The sequence below is a fragment of the Tauraco erythrolophus genome, chromosome 11 (assembly GCF_009769465.1).
Source record: "Tauraco erythrolophus isolate bTauEry1 chromosome 11, bTauEry1.pri, whole genome shotgun sequence".
Taxonomy (NCBI): domain Eukaryota; kingdom Metazoa; phylum Chordata; class Aves; order Musophagiformes; family Musophagidae; genus Tauraco; species Tauraco erythrolophus.
In genome coordinates, this window is record NC_141475.1 from 19,414,767 (window position 1) to 19,435,413 (window position 20,647).

General features: G+C 44.3%; 1 protein-coding gene across 2 annotated transcripts; it reads right to left on the minus strand.

Annotated features, from left to right (window-relative positions):
* Positions 1 to 438: 438 nt before the first annotated feature.
* Positions 439 to 20,619, minus strand: RNPEPL1 (arginyl aminopeptidase like 1). Of its 2 annotated transcripts, XR_015222402.1 has the most exons (12): positions 19,891 to 20,619; positions 13,129 to 13,269; positions 12,310 to 12,461; positions 11,749 to 11,865; positions 10,312 to 10,547; positions 7,870 to 7,983; positions 6,824 to 6,936; positions 5,804 to 5,912; positions 4,122 to 4,349; positions 3,675 to 3,817; positions 2,549 to 2,997; positions 439 to 460 (listed from the first exon to the last, which is right to left on the minus strand). XR_015222402.1 is itself a non-coding variant. In XM_086618253.1 (11 exons), exons 1-11 carry the CDS (start codon positions 20,617 to 20,619, stop codon positions 2,725 to 2,727), a joined length of 2,355 nt encoding a protein of 784 aa, XP_086474379.1. In that variant the 3' UTR covers positions 2,164 to 2,724. The 2 variants fall into 2 exon arrangements, 1 of the variants encoding a protein (XP_086474379.1); XM_086618253.1 differs by lacking the exon at positions 439 to 460 and having other exon boundaries at positions 2,164 to 2,997.
* Positions 20,620 to 20,647: the final 28 nt, after the last annotated feature.

The window sequence follows — 20,647 nt, forward strand, 5'->3', positions numbered from 1 at the left end:
AGTCTAATTTGCCTGTCAATGTGAAGCCTACAAATCAAGACAGCAAGTAGCCTGGAGCATTAATTTATTTTGTGTCAACAAAAGGAAGTCTTATCTCCAGAAACTTGCTGCCAGTTTTTTGTCTCCACAAGATGAAAATGCAAAAGTACCTGAAGAACAACACATGGAATACTTTCAACTAATCTTGCTTTGCTTCTGTGTTTCACCAAACAAATCTTATGAAAATAGCCATCTGATGGGATCCCACAGGGATGAGAGCAGAAACACTAACTTCAATCCCATGCTCTTTCATCAGGAAACAGCCTGTTCGGTTTATGCAAACACACAGCTGACCCGATGTATTTCAGTCAGTTGTAGTAACAATAAATAATATTTACTTTTGATTATTTGCTTTTGCCACCTCTCCAACTTCTTGATGTGCAGCTTTTAAATCGCTTCCGAGCTCCCTCTATGCTGCACTCTGGAAAAGGACAAAACAAAGACAATGTACCAAGTTTGCTCTTCCACACATCCACAGCAAGGACGCTGAAAAACAGCTCAAAAGGCTACACTTGTCACAAAGCTTAGTTTAATTTGACAATCATCATAAGGCATCCATGTAAATTAAAAACTCCCACCAGGGTCACATACATTCTCCCACAAAATAAACGTGTTAAAACGGAGGCCTGGGATTCCAAAAGATGCTACTGGTTACTGGTCTTGGCCAGGCTGCTGCTGCTGGCAGTGGGGACCGGGAGACGCAGCACCACCAGCAGCAACGCAGGAAGTGGAAAGTCAGCTTGGACAAATCTCCTTCAATAGAACAACAAATACAAAGGAAAAGAGATTTGTACAGAAAACATCATTCTCCATCCTTTCTGGGAAAACAAAACAGAATGAAAAAGACAATCCCGTTCAAGGAGCAAAGACCACGGCTTGGAGTTCTGAAGCCCAAGAATGCTGATGGCCCATTTTGAAAACTAATGAAGCACTACAGAGGCCTGAGTTTATTATTGCTTTATCCCAGTTCAGCCCAGGCTAAGGCTACGGTGAAGTCCAAATTAATTTAAAGCCAGAAAATGCAGATCCAGTAACAGCACCTAAGTCCCCATCCACATATGGGTGTAAACAGATTCTTTTGGTGAAAAAAAAAATCTCCCGCATCTCCCCTCTTCCTGTGCTATGCAGATCCCCACAGCAGGGCTAAAATTTGCCCCAAAATATACAACATTCTCTCTCACATCTCCTTTAGCTGAGCCTCTTCCAAACGTTTCACCTTGTGTTCCAACTAGTCCTCTATCCTGGTGATACATCAGCTCAAACATGCTTCCTGGGAGCTCACCAAGAGGCACGCAGCCACCCGCATGTTAAAAAGAACGCGGCACAGAGTCTCGGAACCATCACCTGTGCTCTGCAATACCCAGCAACGCATCGCCCTCAGCTTCCTGAGGCCAAACGGCGCAGACGGAAGAGAGCATCTCCCCCATCTTGCATGCCTGGCCACTGATGAGGAGAAACAGCATGCTGTGTAAATGAAATGGCATCTGCCAGCACCACCACTGGTCAGGAAACAAACTCAGGTAATGCGCGGCATTTGTGACGTTTCACATCAAGAAAGAGGGTGCTTCCCTCAGACTGTCGTACGACAGGGCAACTGTTATTCAGGCAAATGTTATTCAAGGCATTAAAATTTTAGCACGGATATCTCCACGGTTGACTCACAGGCCCAACACATGCTAGGGATCTTTAAAAAAAAATTAAATTAAAGGTCCTGTTAATTCTTCCAAAAAGACAGAATAGAAGAGACACTGCATCTGACAAACGCACGTGCTGCACATCCTGACACACTAACAAAAGTTGCAGCTAGACTTGTCAAAACAGTTAAAAAGATTTAGGCATCCAGCTAGTACCAGAATTGATGGCATTTGGGCACCTAAATTTAACTTTTTTGAAAATTCGAGCCTACGTGTTTCTTTATTGCTTGTCCCATTGAGTGCAAAGGGAAAACTGAGGGTAGGATTAACTACAGGATTTCAAATCCATCATAAGGTTTCCCGGCTCTTTTATATATATATTTTTTTATATATATAAAAAGCATTATTATTATTTAGCCACCTGGGGGCAAAGGGGAACAGGAGCTATTTAAAATTAGTTTCTTAATTATTTAAGCATTAGTCCCCTACCTCCCAAATCACAATACCTCTGTCACAGTAAGGAGCATAACATGAAAACCTGTTTGCTGCCACTGAAAATTCCTGAGTCTCTCCTTTGCAGAACTTCAGCCCAAATATCAGGATAACGGCAGCTTGACACATACACACTCCCCAGCAACATACACACAGCAAGTAGGACATGCCTCAGTGGCCTCAGACAAAAAAAAAAAAAAGAAAAAAAAGAGAAAAAAAAACCAACAACCCAAAAAACCCCACCAACCAACAAACTTGGAGAAACCACCCAGAAGAGCCTCAGGAAAGGGAACCATCCACTTTCCATAGAGAAGCAACTGCCCAGGAGTCCCTGCCCAGTAAACTGAAATACCCATCCCACAGCTGAAGGAGATCTCTAAAACCTGGCAGTGTCACATGCTGGATACTTGAAGGCACATTTGTTTTGTGTTTTGGGAGAGAAATCCAGTTACAACAACACACTGCAGCTGCAGGGCTGAGGGAAAGGAGGCGACATGTGGTATCTTTCCTCTGTTCCTGTCCCCATTTTCAAGCTTCATGGCTGGCATGAGCTGGTGATCTAAGCAGACACATTAACATCCCTGAGTGAAATGGCACCATTTGTGGCCTCTGAGACTTTGTCCTCAAGCACCATTGCTGGTGTGTCTGTAGCGACCGCTGTAGTGTCTATGGCAGGAAGTGGATTCAAGCCTTGTGATAAAATCTGTTGGATGGTTTTCCGCAAATTGGGATGCAGCTGGTTTTGGGTCTGGTAAAAAATTTCTAAGGCAAAAGACTTGAGGGTGCCAGTGCAAAGGTCCTCATAAAGTGGAATTGTGTACATCCGAGACATCTGCAAAAAAGCAAAACCAGATAATACCACTTCAGTAAAAGCCAAGACCTTCAGCTCTTCTACAGCTACACTCCAACAGCCCCCAATGACTTCAGATTAGAGACGAGTAACACATTTCTTCAAAAGACAGCTGAGTCTCTTCTAAATAAGTTTAATGCAAAGGTTTTTATGAATGATAATAAAAAAACATTTGCTCTCTAAGACTAAGCTATTTCCACAAATAACAAAACTATTCAAAAGGCCAAGGAGAAGAGGCCACAGTGAACATATGCATTAATCTTTAGCTCCTTGCGCAACAAAAACTACTGAAATGAATTCGATGAGCCCTAGCCTTGCTTGAAGTGTAAATATTCAACCAATCACATGATTTAGTAGCATGAAAATTTCTGGTCTGGAAAAGCCAGGGCTGCTACAAAGCCACACAAAATCGCACCGGGCAGAGCTGGGACAAGAGTACTGAGTTAGACTAGAAAAGCAGAGATCATCTGTGGCGCTTCAAATCACACCTGCCCATTCCTCCCCACCCGCTAGCAGGTGAGCCATGCTCGGCCCCTTCGCAACACACCTGGTCTACACTTGGCCAGGAAGCAGAAGTTCCAAGGTCTTTCACGTCGCATGTCTCATGCACATGTCTCATGCACTGAGAGGTGCAGTGATTTTAATCCAGCAGTTAGTACCTGGTTTTCCAAGAAGCGACGGACTTTGTAAAGGTCTGGATAATAGTCATTTCGGACTACAATCTGCAACCAGCGGATACGGATTTCTGCATTCATGGAGTCCAGCTGAGAGGAGTAACATTCCGAAAGCTTTTTTATCACCTCTGAAGAGAGCACATACACAGAGAAAGAATTATGACCTATCTTGTCAAGACTGAGGGTCATCAGAGAATAACAAATCATAAAAATCACAGAATCATAGAACGGTTTGAGTTGGAAAGGACTTTGGAAGATCATCTCGTTCAACACCTCTGCCATGGGCAGAGACATCTTTCATTAGATCAGGTTGCCGAAAGCCCCATCCAACCTGACTTTACGTGAATGGTAAGGTCAGTGTGGTGTGGGTCTCTTTAGAATTCAGTTCATTCTTCCAGGAATACTTTTCTGCTATCCTGATAGAGTACTCACCATGTGGCAGCGGTGACCCATCCAGCAATCTGTCCAAGAAAAGCACGGTTTGGAACGTTCTCCATTTAGTGAGGTCAACACTGCTGGCAGCAGCAACAGAGTCCAGAGGCTCTGTGGTCCAGAGTTTGAAGAGCATCTCCACTGGTCTGGTCAGACTGGATCCCTGAGATAAGTCTGGCTCAGCTAACGGAGGTCCTGTAGCATTGAGCCAACGTTCAAACTCCAGTCCTGGAATGAGGAGCACGAAAAATGTTGAGCAGGAGTCTCTGCAGATTGTTTGGCTGTCTCAAGGTTCAGGACTGCTTCTAGCACAGTTAAGAGATGTTCTAACAGTGGCAAATCAGACCAACCTATAGTTACAGCGACATAACAGTCTCAGCAGTCTCATCAGGCTAGCCTATGCCACATCTGGAGGAGAGCCAGCAACACCTCTGCCAAATGTAACCATGAGTTTTCTAGAGCTCAGCATTACAGTGAGTAGGTACAAGAAACACATATGCTCTTAACACAGCCAAGCTAACAAGTACCTATGATCAAACTACGTTCTAATGTAAGATGGTTTTGTGCATACATTTCTCTTTCTCAGAATTTTGAGGAAGACTGAAGAATATGGGAAAAACCTGCTTCATCTAAAGAAAAAAAAAAGGGAGGTCAGAGGGCTGACTAAACTCCTCCTACTCACCAGCAAAACCAAGCAATTTATACAATCAATAACTAAAACAAACAAAAAAAGCGCTTATCCTCAAGTGGCAGAGCTAGCAGAGCCTGGTTTGGCTAGCAACACAACACAGCTCTTCCCCTTGACCTTTTACCACTTCAGCACTTTCCTAACCCTTGGCAATAGCTCCCATTCCACACCATCTACCCTAAAACTCCTCTCTCCTGCATCCCCTGAGTATCAGCCAGGCAAAAGTTAAGACATGCTGCGGTCAACTCATTAGCCAACCAGTGGGCCAAATAAAACACACAACTGCTGAGCTCGTTCTGCAGCTTTCCCCTCAGTAGGCTCAGCCTCCTACATCTCTCCACAGGCAGTTTCCATAAAGCCTGTGGGAACCTAGTAGTATCCTTAAGAGCTGTAGTCCAGTGCTGGCCTGGTTTAAACTGACCAATGGGTTCAATAATTACTTGCAAGGATGGATGCGTGGCAGGATAACATTAGTCTCATTTCTTTAAGCAAGTGGGCTAACAAGCACCTGCTAGATTACAGACCTTTCATAAATTCACCATCAGCTATCAATAGGGGATGTACGGGAAACATCATGGAAGAGATTTTATATGCATGGATAGGACCTCGGGAAAAGTTACTGTTCTCAAAGCATGTTTTCTGTAATTAAAATCAGTGAAATTTCAAAGGGTGTTCATCTTTTCCTTGCATTTGACAATCTGTAAATCTACAGGCACTGATCATTCTGTCTGCAGTGTAAAAGATGAGTTAATTTGAAAGTAACTGAAGGCTACTCAGCTAATTAATGCCAAAATTGTCAGCAATTTAAGGTGTTCTCATTCCCTAACATGGAGGCAGTAACAATAAATCACAACCATTTCTATCGCGAACATCTGGCTGTTGCCAAAGGGCTTTGTTTGCCTTAGCATTTTCTTATGCATCCTCCAAGCCAAGCACAGAATTTATGATCCAGATTTTTTTACAGTGTTTACAGTTAACTAAGTAAATTTCCTACCTGCTTTGCTCTCAACACATTGCTCTTTCAGCTCTGGAAAAAAATTCAGGAAGGAATCCAGAAGATCTTGAGCCACAACGCTGGTAAATTTGTACTTCTCAATGTAGGCCTGAAACAGTAAAAAGGATAAATTACAGTTAGGAGAAAGACAGGTTCCTTTTGATGTAGAACCACTGCATACAATAAAAAAAAAAGATGGAAGAGTGAAGGCAAGTATTTGGAAGGTCAAAAAAAAACCCATATCAAGGAAAGCACCATAATAATAAAAAAAATGGGTAGCTGCAAATACACTGACAGCTGAGTACAGGGTTTTTTTCTGATATAGATCACAGATACATTAACATTCAAGGGCAGGAAGGTCTCCTTGTACTTGACACTAGTGGAAAGTCAGAACACAGCTGGCCACTGCATTATTCACTGATAGATTACAGACTAAAGTCATGCTTACAGAACTAAAGATTAGAGAAAGATGGAATGGGGGATGGATGGGAAGAGGAGATGAAAAACATGTATGCAGCAAAACCAAAAAGAAATGAGCTGTGTCACTTTTCAAAAACAAGTCAACAGCTGACATAATTTTCTACAGGTTTTGTAAATGTGCTCCAAGGCACGAAACCTGCCCCGATATAGGAAACCTTTGTCACTCTGGCTGAAAAACCAAGCTAATACTTTTTAGCAGTGAATGAAGTCACATTGTTCCAGTCACAGACAATCTATGCTGGAACAGCTTTCTAACTAATTGAAGCATAGAACAAGTAACAAAAATATATTACTACTCTGTATTTGGCACTTCATCAGCTCGGAATCTGAGATGAAAGAAGAGCATAAGCACACTCACTTAAGAGAAATCTCCTAGAAAGAATCATCTAGGCTGACAGACAGGCCCACGTCATTCTTCCATCTCAAACCCACTCATATTCAACTTCACCCCCATCAATTAGCCACAGTGAGAAAATCGGGGCGGAGGGGGTGGAAAGCAGCTCTAAATCTCAACAGAAACACGTGCTTATTCACACTCACTCTTAGGAAGGAGTCAAAGTGTCTGGGGTCACCACAGAGCTGGGACAGGTAGTAAACAAAGCAGTAGCCTTTCTCATAGGTAAAGAGGTTCATTAAATTACTAGGATTTACACCTGAAAGGAGAAGACAAGAATGTTATAAGACACTCTAATGAGGACACTAATTTCCAACCCTTCCAAGTATACAGACCCCTTAGAGATTACCCAGATGAGATGCAGACACCTAAAAGCAAAACAAGCCTGTTGACAGTACAGTACATTAAATGGAAGCAGTCCAAACACACAGGCTGAATAAATACATAAATAAATAAAATCATTGTATACTAAGTATTAATTCCCTATGGAACCAGTCACTTCAAATTAGAAGTCACTGAAAACACACCTGGAATTTGAAGACAAACACTTTTTTTTTTTTTCCAGCACCAAACTCAGGGAACCACCATACCACAAATTTTTAAAGATATCAATATACGGTAATCACTACTTATTCCTTTTTTGAGACTTCCAACACATGTTTTTCCATTCGATTTGGTTCCAATACCATCTCCACTTGCATTTTAGGTTGCTTTAAATATCGCTTCACACCTCCAATGGTTACCAAAGAATTAGAGAACTATCAGTGAAGAGGATACATGATGCTGGAGTGCAGACGTGCGTCTGGCTCAGGGGATAACCACACAGCCTCTGCACAGCTCACTACAGGAGAGCAGTACATGTAATTATCTGTGTAAGAACATACGTAGTTCTTACATGAACACATAAAAAAAGGAACATTTAACAGCACAGGAGTTATTTGATGTTTCCAAATTTCTACTCGGTGAGTCTGTTCTGTTCTTAAACAGAACAATATTTATAAAGCTGAGTTAGCCAACCCTGAAGAAAACTTCAAGGCACGTTTTCTTATGTAATTTTAGACTGGTTTACAAACCAGTATTCCTTTTTTTCTTTCTTTTATAAAAGATATGTAAAATTTCATCTTTTTTGGTCTATATTCTAGCATCAATATACAGACATTTTATGTACGGCATCTTTGGCCAAATGCAATACCTGGCTCCAGTTTAACCTGAAGCTTGCTGACCGGGTTGTCTTCTCCAAGAAGCTTCATCTGTCTGTGGAGCGCATCAAGGCGGAATGCCGTCTCCAAACACGTGAAGGCAGCTCCTACCCCAAAAAGAAAGATATTAGTTGTGGGACAAGGACAAGCAAAACCTGACCTGTGCAGAACTAGCACAGGTACAAAATAAAAGCTACTGAAGTTGTAAAAAACAACAACAGCGAGACAGAATCACAGTAACATATGGTGGAGAAACTGGAGTGTAAAAAATCCTTGCAATTTCTGATGAAAGTCAGAACCTACAACACTGCATCTACTCATTCTGATTATGCAGCAGGCTGAACTGAAAAACAAAGCAGCTTGAAACCTATGCTAAAATTTACATTCTTGACATCATCTTAGCAGTTCTTGCAAGATAAGCAGAGATAATTCCAATTTATTGGAATAAAAATTGTACAGGTAACTTTCAAGGAGCAATCAAGTGCAACAAAAACAATAATGTCACTGGTAGAACAGCAGACTTGGAATTCCATGCCAAGGGTATTACTAAGCAAATATCACCTCTTGGGTGAAAACAGAAAAGGATTAGATTTAGTGGTACATTACAGATCCTGTGGATCTTTTTTAAGCTTTATCTAGCATCCTATCCATATCGTATCATACAATTTTCACCTTCCGCTTATTAGGACTTCTTTTACAGCTGCAACTGGGGAGGCTACTCTTTCTTTTCTAGCTGTAGTGTGGAGTGTTCCATGCTTTCAGGTCAAACAAGCTGTGTTACACTGACAACTCAAGAGATCTTCCCTATGCCCTTGCAGATGGAAAAAGCTGTGGAAAATCGATTTTCAGATTTAGAAGATACTTAATATCCAGCACTATTAACACTTTAGCTTTCTTTGCTAAGTCTTCAAATTCAAGGATAGGGCTTGTTACATAGATACAATCTCAGAGTCTCTATGTGTGTACACAGGAATCTGATAGAAGCAAAATGAGAATTAAGAACCAGGATATATCTGGAAGATAAAAGAACCCATACTGGCAGAGAAAGGGATGGAAGTTCTTCACAGCATAAAGCAAGAACCAGGATAGCTAGTGTTAAGGGCAATTACTTTGAGCTACAGGGAGGAGGATTAAGCAAGATCCAAGAGGTGTGGTGGTCAGTGGACTTCAATTTCTGTAAACAATGTCATTACAAAGATGCTTTTTTATTTACAGCAGAAGATACTCCAGAAATGATGTCAGAAATGGCAAGATTTAGATCAGAGGTTTGTCTTGGAAACAAAACAGAATGTAAAAGCTTACTAAAGAATAGCACAGGGAAAGGCATTTCTTAGTTTCCTGAAAAATTGCTTCTTGAAACAACCAGTTCTAAATTTCAAGAAAATAGACCAAAATCAGCAAGGACTAAGAAGGGATGGAAAACAGGCCAGTGTCTTCTGACCTATTCATATCATTGCCATGTATAACATAACATGAATTATAAGAACGGTCCTAACCACTGAGAATTACTCAACATGAAACAGCTTTCAAAGGTATATAATATACATTGTAACATCTCCATATATGCCCAGGGCACTTCTTTCCCTAAACTTCATTATCATCAGCTCCACTCCAAAAAAATTACACATGAATAGAAACAAAGGCATCCTTCTAAACACTCTCGCTGCCAAGATTTCCAGGAATTTTTCCAAGACTGTTTACAGCAGACGTGAGAATACACATGGTACGGGCTTTTAAGAACATAACAGGACAAACTAGAGAAGTGTATGTTCCCGTTATTCACTTCAATAAAAATCCAATTAAACTGAAATGCAATAGAATTATTTACTGCTTACGTTTTCTAAAGACAGTACCATACAACTGACCTGTGAAATTCACTGATATCAGCAAAGGCAGGGCTGAACAATTCCACAGGAAGCCTCAAGCAGATAAAACAGACAGCTGCGTAGGTGTGTAAATCTTTTTTCTAAGTGCTATCGCCATCGTTCTTTCCAACAGTAGGTAGCTACTAACTGAGCAGGACTAGGCAGACACTGGTTGAGAGGACAGTTATTTCACAACATAACCATCATAAGATTTCTTACATTTTTCTCTGAAGCATCCTCTGCTCACCTTGCTCTGACATATGAACACCTGCCTGGTACCCAACAGTAGTTCCAAAGCTCCTACAAACATCCTTACAACTTGGTGCTAACACACCTTGCTCAAAGCCCCTATCACTGTGTCAGGTATCAATTCCGCCCAAAGCCAAGACATCATCAGGCTCTAAGTATCCAGATGTTCAAGGCAAAGCCTGGGGATGTGTCTGTTCCAGAAACAGAAAAAGGAAACCAGCTCCCTGTAGACTTTTGAGCACCCAAGGCAAACATTCTATGCAGCCAACTCTCAATTACTGGTTGGACACATCATAAGGAGAAACATTTCTGCAGCTATACCATAGGTCTCAGTGGTGATCCGGCGCTGTGCATAGGTGGCTAGCCCCTCGCTCAGCCACATCTCCTCCCACGTAGCATTGGTGACTGCGTTTCCAAACCAGCTGTGGGCTACTTCGTGAATGACGTCAATGATCAAAAACTCATCGCTCTCCAGAATGGAAGAGATGATGAAGGTCAGGCATGGGTTTTCCATGGCAACAATAGGGAAGGATGGAGGAAGAAAAACAATGTCATATCTAAAATTAGGGAGAGAGAAAAAAGAAGAGGGGAGAGAGGAGATGGGTAAGTTACAGATATTTCAAAAGACATACACAGAAACATGGGGTTTTTTTCTTCAGGGAAGGCTCTTCTGAGAGTTTTTTATGACTTCAGAAACAAACTTTCTAAATCAGCAGTGCTTAATTCTTCTGATCAAGGGACCAGAGTTTATCATGTTGGTCAAGCACCTGCTCACGTTTGGATGTAAGACTAGACAGTCTTTCCACATGCAGCATATCCAGCACTTCCCAGAAGTATCATGCTCCCTTCACACGCGCAAACCAATCACAAGTTGTGCATCTGAGAGCCACAGACACTAAGTTTACTCTACATACGCTATCCACATACACAGTGTAAAGTCGTCAGAGGTTCCCAGGAAAGACAGAGGCTGGGAAGCTATCTAATTAATTAATTGATTTGCGGTGCTTGCAGCATCAGCAAAATGACTCTAGTCTGTCTGCTTCGGAACATAACAACTCTATTTGTTTTGTTTTCTAAATTTCTCCATCAATGATCAGCACTGCCCCACTGGGTTTTGCTCTCAGATCATTTCAAGTAACGTTTTGTTAAGTTAGCACCACTACGTTCTTCCTGTTTACTTTTAGCAAAGAAATAGAGGAAGCCTTTGCAAACATTTTCTCCCATCCAAAGAATAAAAACATTCTTTCAAAACCATTCTCTCTAAATATATAGTCAAGCTTAACTTCAGAAACTATTAACGTTGTTTTCAGAGTCTAAGACTCTCAATGAGTCTGTACTGAGTCAGGTTTTCAGCACGCTCAGGCATACCACAATAAATATATCATATGTCAAGTACCATATGTACAAATAAATAAGATAAATAAAACTGCCATACATTCTGAATGGTGTCCAGCCCGATGTTGGACTTGTGTCACAAAGCACTACAGTATAAAAAAACCTCACTCCTCAGGGAATATCCACTGTTTAGAAACCTCCAGTTCTGCCCACCATACCAGGCAAAACACCATCGTGTCTCCGTGGTCCTCTCCGCCACTTACAGAAACAAAACTCCAGAGTTTGTTTCCGACTACTACAGTGCTGCCAGTTGAGAGGCTCATTTGTTCTGCTATTGCTAGCACAGGGAGAAAGCATGATCATTTCTCAAGATTGTTTTACTTTGTTCCCAATACACAGTCCTAGAAGACTTATTAAACTCACCTTCCCCATATATACGGGCCATACAGACTCTCTGCAGCAGCCAACCAGCGCTCAACCATGCCAGAAAGCTTGCTGATGGCTGTTGGCAGCAGGCAAGGCTCTGCCCACACTCTGCTCCTGTCAGAAAACAGAAAACATCAGGTGATACCTTCAGCAAACTGAATTATCTCTTAGAAAAAACAGCCTGACTTCTCACCACACGTCCATGTATGATAACAGTGCTAAGAGGTCTCACATCAGACTCAGGCCTTCATTAGGCTAACACTCAATGTATATATGACAAGAGACAATTAAAGATCCCCAAAATCACCTTAAGACAATGAGACGAGTAGCTGTGATGACTACAGGGAACAATAAGCAACATTTATGAAAGAGGGAAATATCTTTGCCAATGCAGTGCCATGCAGTTCTTTACACTCAACTAAACCTCAAACTCTCTGAACACTCACAGCTCATGGTCCCAGTTGTTCCCTTATCGATGACTCAGAAGTGTTCACAACTTATAACCTGAAGCACTGCACAGAGACACAAAAAGCAGAATCAACTCACTGCAAATCTTACCTCGGACCTATGTCTGCGTGTATAAGGTCTCCTGCCACCAGGGCCACTAGATAGGCAGGAACTGGATATTCCATGTAAAATTGATATACACCTTCCTCCTCTAAGTAGGTACTTTGGGTGGCGCTCATCAACACCTGTATGCCTGCTGGAGCCTGGAAGACCAACATCAAACACATCAACTCACTACATGATCACAGCTGAATGGCTACACCACAGATCTCTCAGGTTTTCTTCATCTACGCCCAAGAGGATGTATATTAAAAACAAGCATTTAGATAACACAAAATATATGATTTCTGTGGGGTTTTTATACCACAACCTACTCAGTCCATGAAAACATACCCACCAAAAATATTACTCCTCCTATATTGCAGGAAGTCTTATGCCAGCTCCCCCAGAAGTGCCCACATATCAAATTATTTCATCTACACAAAATGCAACATTATTTGATGCTGCTTTCATAAAACTTTGGGTTTTCCTTTCAAGAATTGATAAAATACAGTTGAGTATTATCATCAATAACCACTACGGGAAACGACCAGCCAAATTCTCTCTTTCATATTACCCATTTCATGGTTACTTTTTCAGCATTGAGTATGGAGAAGGCAAGACCCAAGCGTGACAGGCAACAGAGTGGCCTTTGTGGCAGTACTCTGATTCTGCTCCAAGAACCAGAATGGGATCTAAAAACTCCAGTATTTTTTATAACACTAAACGCCACAATGAATATTTTACATCATAGGCACGCACACTCTGCTTTCAGAAGTTAACAGCAGCTAAGTGTTCTGTGAAACCATTTACACCCATTGGGTCACTGACCTTGACAGTAGCTGAGTACGTGCACTTCACTGCTGGTGTGTCGAAGCAGGGGAAGAACGACCGGTTACACACCGAGTGGCCCTGCGTGAAGACAAACGGCTTGGCGTTGCCATACGTCAGTTCTGGATCCAGCCACCAGATCTGTTGAAACACAACGTGAAGAATGAGGGAAAGGGATAAAATCACAAGGATGAACTGCCAAAAAACAAAACCTGAAATCCAGAGGATTGTGAAGGAGGGGCTGGTTGGCTCCCCAGACGCATACCTGGCACAGGGCACATTTCCATGTCTAACAATACATCTTTCTACTCCTGTTTATTTGCTGTGACTACTCAGAGTAATTTCTCACTGTCTGAACAGCGAGTGGTGCTACAACAATGTAGTGTCTTCCAGCCAGCCGCTTTCTGTTGCATCAATTTGCTCGGTTAATAACAAGTCCCTAACAAACATCCACACAGCCTTCTTCTCAGAGAGCGTACTCTGAATATCTTCACGTTTTTAATTCAACATGAACAGAAGTAGTAGGGGTCAGGCAGCAAAAGCTGCAATGAAAAAAAAAAAACAAACCCACAGACCGAAAAACCCCGAACAATGTACACAACATTATCTCTGACCCTGACACTGCCCCGCTGGCTGAAGCATCAAACATTTTGACACTATGCAAAAAAGTCAGTATATGTAAGAAACATCTGGTCAATGACACTGGAGGTCTGTTTTACGGAGTGGAAAAGAAGCTCCTGGGTGGTCACCAAAAAAAAAAAAGCCAACAAAAACCACCACTGAGCATGTCAATTTTCAGTATCGAACAGCGAATAAATCATGAGTCAGAGCCTCAGCAAATAATTTAGAACTGATTAAGAATAACATGAAAACGTGCAGTTATTTGCCTTTTTGGCTATTCTGTTTCAAACGCGATGTTTATGCTTTCACAGGCTCCCTGCCTCCAACTCTGAAGTGTAGGAATGATTATTAAATAGGGATTTTCTTGTAATCCTAGAACTCTGGAGCTGAACATTTACAGAAAACATCAAATATTGTGAAACCTGCAATAAAGCTGGAACCACTGGAAGTCTTGGGAACAGACGAGCACAAGGAATAAAACTTCTGAGTCTGCTGAATTCTCAGATCAAAGCAACCAATAAATCTGAATTCAGGGAACGGCAGTTAGTGCAGATACTAGTTCAGCTCTGGTCCCCAGGAGAAAGCAATGAAACACTGACAGAAGAGAAGCCTGGGTACTGGTACTTGTCTGCTCTCGTTTTAATGACATATCACAATGCTGTCTCCTAGTTGACCTCTCTGTGTTCTGGAAGTCAAAGTTTTCTCTCTCTCACTCTGTCCTATAAGGTTATTCTTTATCTTCTTCCCCTGTCTATAGACCCTTCTCCTCACACGTCAGTGTGCTCCTCTCCCAAATCATCCACTTCAGCAGCACCCGGGGGATCAGTGAAAGGTAAGGAAAGGAAAAATACTGCCAGCAGCTTTCAGTTATTCATATAGTGGTTCATGCTTCCAGTGGCAAATAGGGTTTTTCTAGGTGGGAGGCATTACAAAATTAAAGACCTTTATCCAGAAGTAAAATTAATCTCAGAGCCACATTCTTATTTTGAAATCTGTTTTAAGATTACCCTCTTCTGTTTCAAGCCTGTTGGGCCAGAAACATACTTAAAGCATGACTTCTGACAAACCTTGTCTCATCTGCACCATGAGGGCTAAGGCTATGTGACTATTCAAATCCACGTGCTGCATTTCAGCATTATCACTGGCCAAATCCCTAGGTCACAGCTGAGGTGCACTACATAGCTTCAGATTTCCACTCCATGAGTACCTGCATTTCATGGCAATGAATATCTTCTCTGCGATGTGACATTGTGGAACTGGAGACAAGTATTCCAGAAGGCATTTGGGGACATCTGTCTCATGAAAACCTACAGTTTGAAACGAATAGCTTCCTCCCAGAATACACATTCACATAAAAATGCAAGTGCTATGTTTTAATCCAGGGTAGTAGTTTTCTAATGACCCGGGAAGGAGGGTCAGAAATTAAGTTTTTAAAGATCTGCTCCAATACCAACTTTTAGAAACACTCCTCTCATCCGTGGCTTTGTGCTCACGTCACAAAAAGTCTGACATGATCTGTATGGTTGGCCTTGCTAAGAGACTCACCTTCAAGAGGTTCTGTTTCCTTTGTTCTCTGAGAGACAGAAAAGGCTAACAAAGAAAACAGAGAGATAAGACCTCACCAGACCTAAGTTGCAACACTAAAGTAGGAAGGAAAAAGAGTTGACAGATTATGTCTTTAGAGCAGAAAGATAAGGAGAAGTTCTCCCTGACCAGCGCAGGAAGAAAACACAAGCAGGAAGCAAAGGGGAACTGAGAAGCTGCTTCTTGTTTACAAGAAACTCCATAAATTAAGGTCAATTTCTTTTCAACCAGTCCCCCTTTATTTGACATTTGGTTGAAGTTAAATGAAGCACCAGCCCCACAGGCCAACAGGGAAAAACCATTTGCAGAGGATGAAGTATTTTTTTCCCCTGTTTCCTAATGTCTGCAGCTACAGGGCAAGCCTCCGCCTCTCTTTCCAGATGCACTTGGAACAATGATGAAAGTTATCTTGAAACAATATAAATAGATCTGTAACATAAATAGACGCAGCTAGGGTGCCGGACAGAGGCAGGGCTATGGATGGGGGAAAATGAGCACACGCAGCATCCCAGAAAGGAGCGCAAGTAGCAGGATAGTGCTGGGGGCAGGCGCTGGAGCAGCACACAGGGACAGAGCAGTATTTGGGGCCATATCATCTACTCTACATCCAGATCCCTCCTGTGCTCCCCTTCGGAAATACACATGATGCCATCGTAACACTCACCGTTTTTATCTAGTTTTTCCTGTCTACAGGAGAGCTGTTTGGCACATTAAAGCTGTTCTGTGGTGCACTTCAAGTAAACAAACCTGCTGCTTAGTTCCTCTGTTGCACAGAGGCTTTGGGCAGTCCAGGCTTCCCCCTGCCCACATACTGCAAAGAAGCTCACACTCTATGAGGCACCTGCCAAGAATATCATTTTTATTGACTTAGATTATAATCTTTTACCCAAATCCAGCAAACGACAAAGGCAATTAGCTAAGCCGCTTTCAATTTTAAACCTCTCCATATTTCTACTTGCATTATTGATGAAGCCTCCGAGAAGAGCTGCAATGCCACAGCTTCTGTTCTAGACAAACAACAGGCCGCTCCGTCTGATGGCAAAGTAAACTGCACATCTGCGGTGCAGATGCAGGACAGGACAAGGCACACCGGACAGCAAGTCACTCTAGGAGGGCTGAGGAATCTAATGGAATGACAAGGAAGTTCCCAGCACTGCAAAAAAGGCTGTATTTTTTGCTAAATCCTGAAGACGAAGAAACGTTATCATCACTTTTTAAACCAGAACACAGAGCAGGGTTTGCATTTCAGGTTGTCATGGAAAGAAAACAGCACTGGTCTTAACATGTGTGCTGCCAAATCAGAGGCGTCACATAGTGGGTAAGAGACAGATGGAGATTTTTCTCCCTGGGGTGGGAGGAAAAAAAAAAAAAAAGTCTTATGAAAGAGTATTTGTAGGACCAAGAAGTAAGGGGTGAGGGAAAAGAAGGGGAGAGGAAGAGCAGGACTGCTGTCACTGACACACCTGAACAGCGTGTGCCTTCAGCCCACATCATGAAAGACACACAATATTTATGACAGTCTTGCTTCTGAAGTGAATTGGTGATGTCCCGAGCACATGGTTTCCTAACAGCACAGGGAGCTGGAATGCTCTGTGAAAAGCAGATTTAATCTCTCAGCTGTCTCTCAATGTCCATCAAACAACCAAAGATCTTGGCTCCTTCCTCTACATGAGAATAACAGCACAGTCGAGTAGCATATCCAGATGGCCCAAACCAAGTCTACCAAGGCAACAGGTTTCCAATTTTAAACAGACCACTATCTTTGCTGCCGGTTTTACTGCCGACACGTCTGTGCCACACTGTAATATAAATTCACTGTTTTACAGATCCCACAAGTATGCCAAGGGTCCCATAGAAAATAAATCCTGACCTAAAAAGATGACATTCTGAGAAAGGCCAAAGAAAACAGAACTTTTAGGACAGAGAGGTCTAACACAGTAAAGTTGCTTCACTTATGCAGAGAAAACGGACTGCGAGGAAATGTAGCAGAGAGGAGCACAGGACCCTTACACACACAGGGGTTACTCATCCCTACTAAAATGCAACACTAGGCTGAAAAACAGCAACCACAGACAGCACTACAATAGCACAAAGTGACTTTGGATCCAAAAAAAACCCAACAACCAGCAGTTCAGCGTGCTGAACATGAAGGGCTAGAACAGGTGCTACTCGAGGGCAAATATTTTGCCAGCCAAAATCTACAATAGCGAGTGAGGAAGCATGGTACAGTTTATGTCAGCGAGCACGCCTGCTTCTACTTTTCAGTATCCCTTGAAAAGGGCAGCGCATGTCCCCGACACTGTAACCTCAGTCACCTTTTGCCACGAGTCCTTGTAGCTTCATCTCAGCTGAAGCTGTGCACCCTACTACAGGTGTAATAAAGACTTCAAAAGACAGGATGAAGAACAGTTAGCTCACCTCTGGTCCCGGGGAAGCAAGACAAACAACAGAGGGAATGGAAAAAATGCCCTGCTCCCCGCATCCTCAAACGCGTAACGGATTGTGTGCAGGGCCAAAGAGGCAACATGTTAACACAAGATGAGACTAAATAAGCATCGCAACAATCAGTGCCCTGCACCTTCCACTGGTTCTCAAATCATTCCTAAAGCCAAGGCTCAGGTCGGTGTTCTGTTACATCTGAGATCATCTCTCCATACACACAGCGGGACAGTCTGCCCCTTTGGCAACAGGGCTGGCAAAACCCAGGAGAAAGCCCAGGCTAGCCTGAAATAAAACCATTTGTTCAAGAGGAGGAAAGTACGTTATGGTGTACTTCAGGAAGTGCGGTTCAGCCAGACTGAGAATGATTACAGACCACGCAGCAACACCAAATTAGCTTTAAAGCCTTCCCACCGTAACCAAGGTATAGTGTGGACGAAAGAAATAGGTTTCTTCATAAAATCTTGGGGAGGGGGGGAAGAACAGAATCTTCTGAACTGTGGGCCCTGAAAGACATCTCCCTTGTACCTCTGCAGTCCAGAAAAAATACAGCAGAGCATTGTAGGAGATAGTAAAACCAGGAGCTCCAGAGTTGAACAGGAACCATATCCTCACTTACAAGTGGATCTGAATTTTAGAAGTGCCAGAACTTCACCTCATTTTTGCACTTTCAGGGAAGGACCAGCATATTAAAAGGTTACCATATGACAAAAGGAAACTTCGGTCAGTAAAAATCTTCAGGTAGAACTCACTACTCCAAGTGAGCCAACACATCAAGAGTATCCAGATCATGCTGAGGATGAAGTTACTTTTGTGAGCTTTAATGTAGCATTAAAATGAGACAAAAAAAAAGATCCAGCAAACTCCTATTCAGCAACACTCCTTCCATACAGAAACGCCTAGTAAATGCTGGCTATTGGGTTATTTTGCACGAAACCGGTATGTTCAATTCCTGTTCTTGTTAAAGAAGTTGTAATAATCGAAGAGATCCACACATTCACTGGTTTTGACCAATGCAACGGCAATACCAAACCAGCAGGCTGAGTCAAGTCCATTAGGTCAGACAGAGGCATCAAAGTTGCAAGATTTAAAAAAAAAAACCATTCTTTTAACAAATAGATTCATGAACCACATGATGAAAATCACGTTAGTTTAATTCCCAACCCAACAGGCTGTACTGCAACAATACATGAAGTGATAACTTTATATTTTCACTGTCACGACTTCCTAAAAATGCAAGATCTGCCAGACAGCACCTAAGAGGTCAGGAGCAAAGCGCTTCCAAACACCAGGGGTTTAAAAGAAGTGACTGAATTTACAAAGCATCTCACTGCTGAAGAAGACTAATCCACAGAGACATGGAAGCACCTCCCACAGCCACATCGAAATGGGTGTTTTGGGCCATTTCTCATCCTTTTTTCCAGGGGATAACTTTCCAGGAATATGTAGAATCTCCCCCTGCTCTTCTCAAAGCTCCTGGCCATAGCTCGTTGGAACACCGACACAGGTGTGCAAGGCCTGATTTTGTTAAGCACCTGGCAAAACCCACAGGGAAACTCCTGTATCTGTGGATTACATAACTTATCCTGAAGAATTCAGCTGAAGTAGGAGTTTTCAAATTTTCACGCTCCTCACCAAGCAACACGCTTACAAGACGAAAAACTTTAGAATTACTGTCGCGATCGGGCATGGATAGCCTTGGAGGCCACGGCGACAGAGGAAGCAGGGAAGGCAGCTCGGTCGGTACGAGCATCACCGCCGAGCGCGGCGGCGTGGGGCCACGCAGGGCTCGGTGGCAGCGGGCGGGAGACCGGCATCGCCGAACCCTCCTGCGAGCAGGGGCCAGATGCTCCCGACAAGCAGACAGGCGTCTGTCAGGCGAGGAGGGGAGAGGCAGCGGAGGGACGGGGACGTAAAAGGAGGGGCTGACAGCGAAACATCTCCCGCTGCCTCTGCTGCGGGGCCAAGGCGCTTCCCCGCCGGTCAATCACAGCAGCTAGAGAAACGTGAGAAAGGCACGGAGGGGCACCGCCAGCCGCCCCGGGACTCGGTTCCCTATTTTATCGCCCCACCTCGCCCCTCCCCGGGCCCCGCCGCCCCCCGCAGCGCGGTACTCACGGCGGGGCCGTCGGCCGTGGTGTAGCGGACGATGATCTGGAAGGGCTGGTGCGGCTGGAGGGCGGCGGGCAGGGAGACGGTGAGGGACGAGCCGTAGTCGGTGAAGGGGTCCACCCTGAAGCCGAGCGGGCAGGCGGAGCAGGGCGGCTGAGCGAAGAGGGGCAGCGGCGGCGGCGGCTCGGCGGCGGCGGGCGGGGGGCTGGCGGGCGGCTCCCCCGCGGGGGCGGCGGTGGCGGAGGGCAGCGGGCCGGCGGCGATGCAGGGCGCCGAGAGGAAGGTGGCGGTGGAGGGCTGGTTGGCGGCGCAGGGCGGCGCGCAGGGCGGCGGCGGCGACGGGCAGGGCGGCGGGGGCAGCGGGGCCGGGGCGGCGGCGGCTGCGGCCTCGGCGGGCGAGAAGGCGAAGGAGCAGGGCGCTTCCCCCGCCGCGGCGCGGCGGTAGGCGGCCGAGAGGACGTGCAGGGCCGGGTGGACGTCCAGCACCAGGGCGCGGGGCTGCGGCCGCAGCGCGCAGAGCTCCAGCACCAGGCAGCCCGCCAGCGCCCGCGCCTCGGGCCGCAGCTCCAGCCCCAGGTGCAGGTGGCGGAGGCTGAAGAGCTGCGAGCTGGAGGCAGACGCCACGTCCGGCGGCGGCTCGGGAGGAGGCGGCGGGGCCGGCGGCGCCTCCGGCCCGGCCGCGGACCCCTTGCGGCAGCAGCACAGGCCGGGCGGCCGCGGAGCCGGAGCCGCCATGGAGCGGCGAAGACGGCGGCGGCGGCTG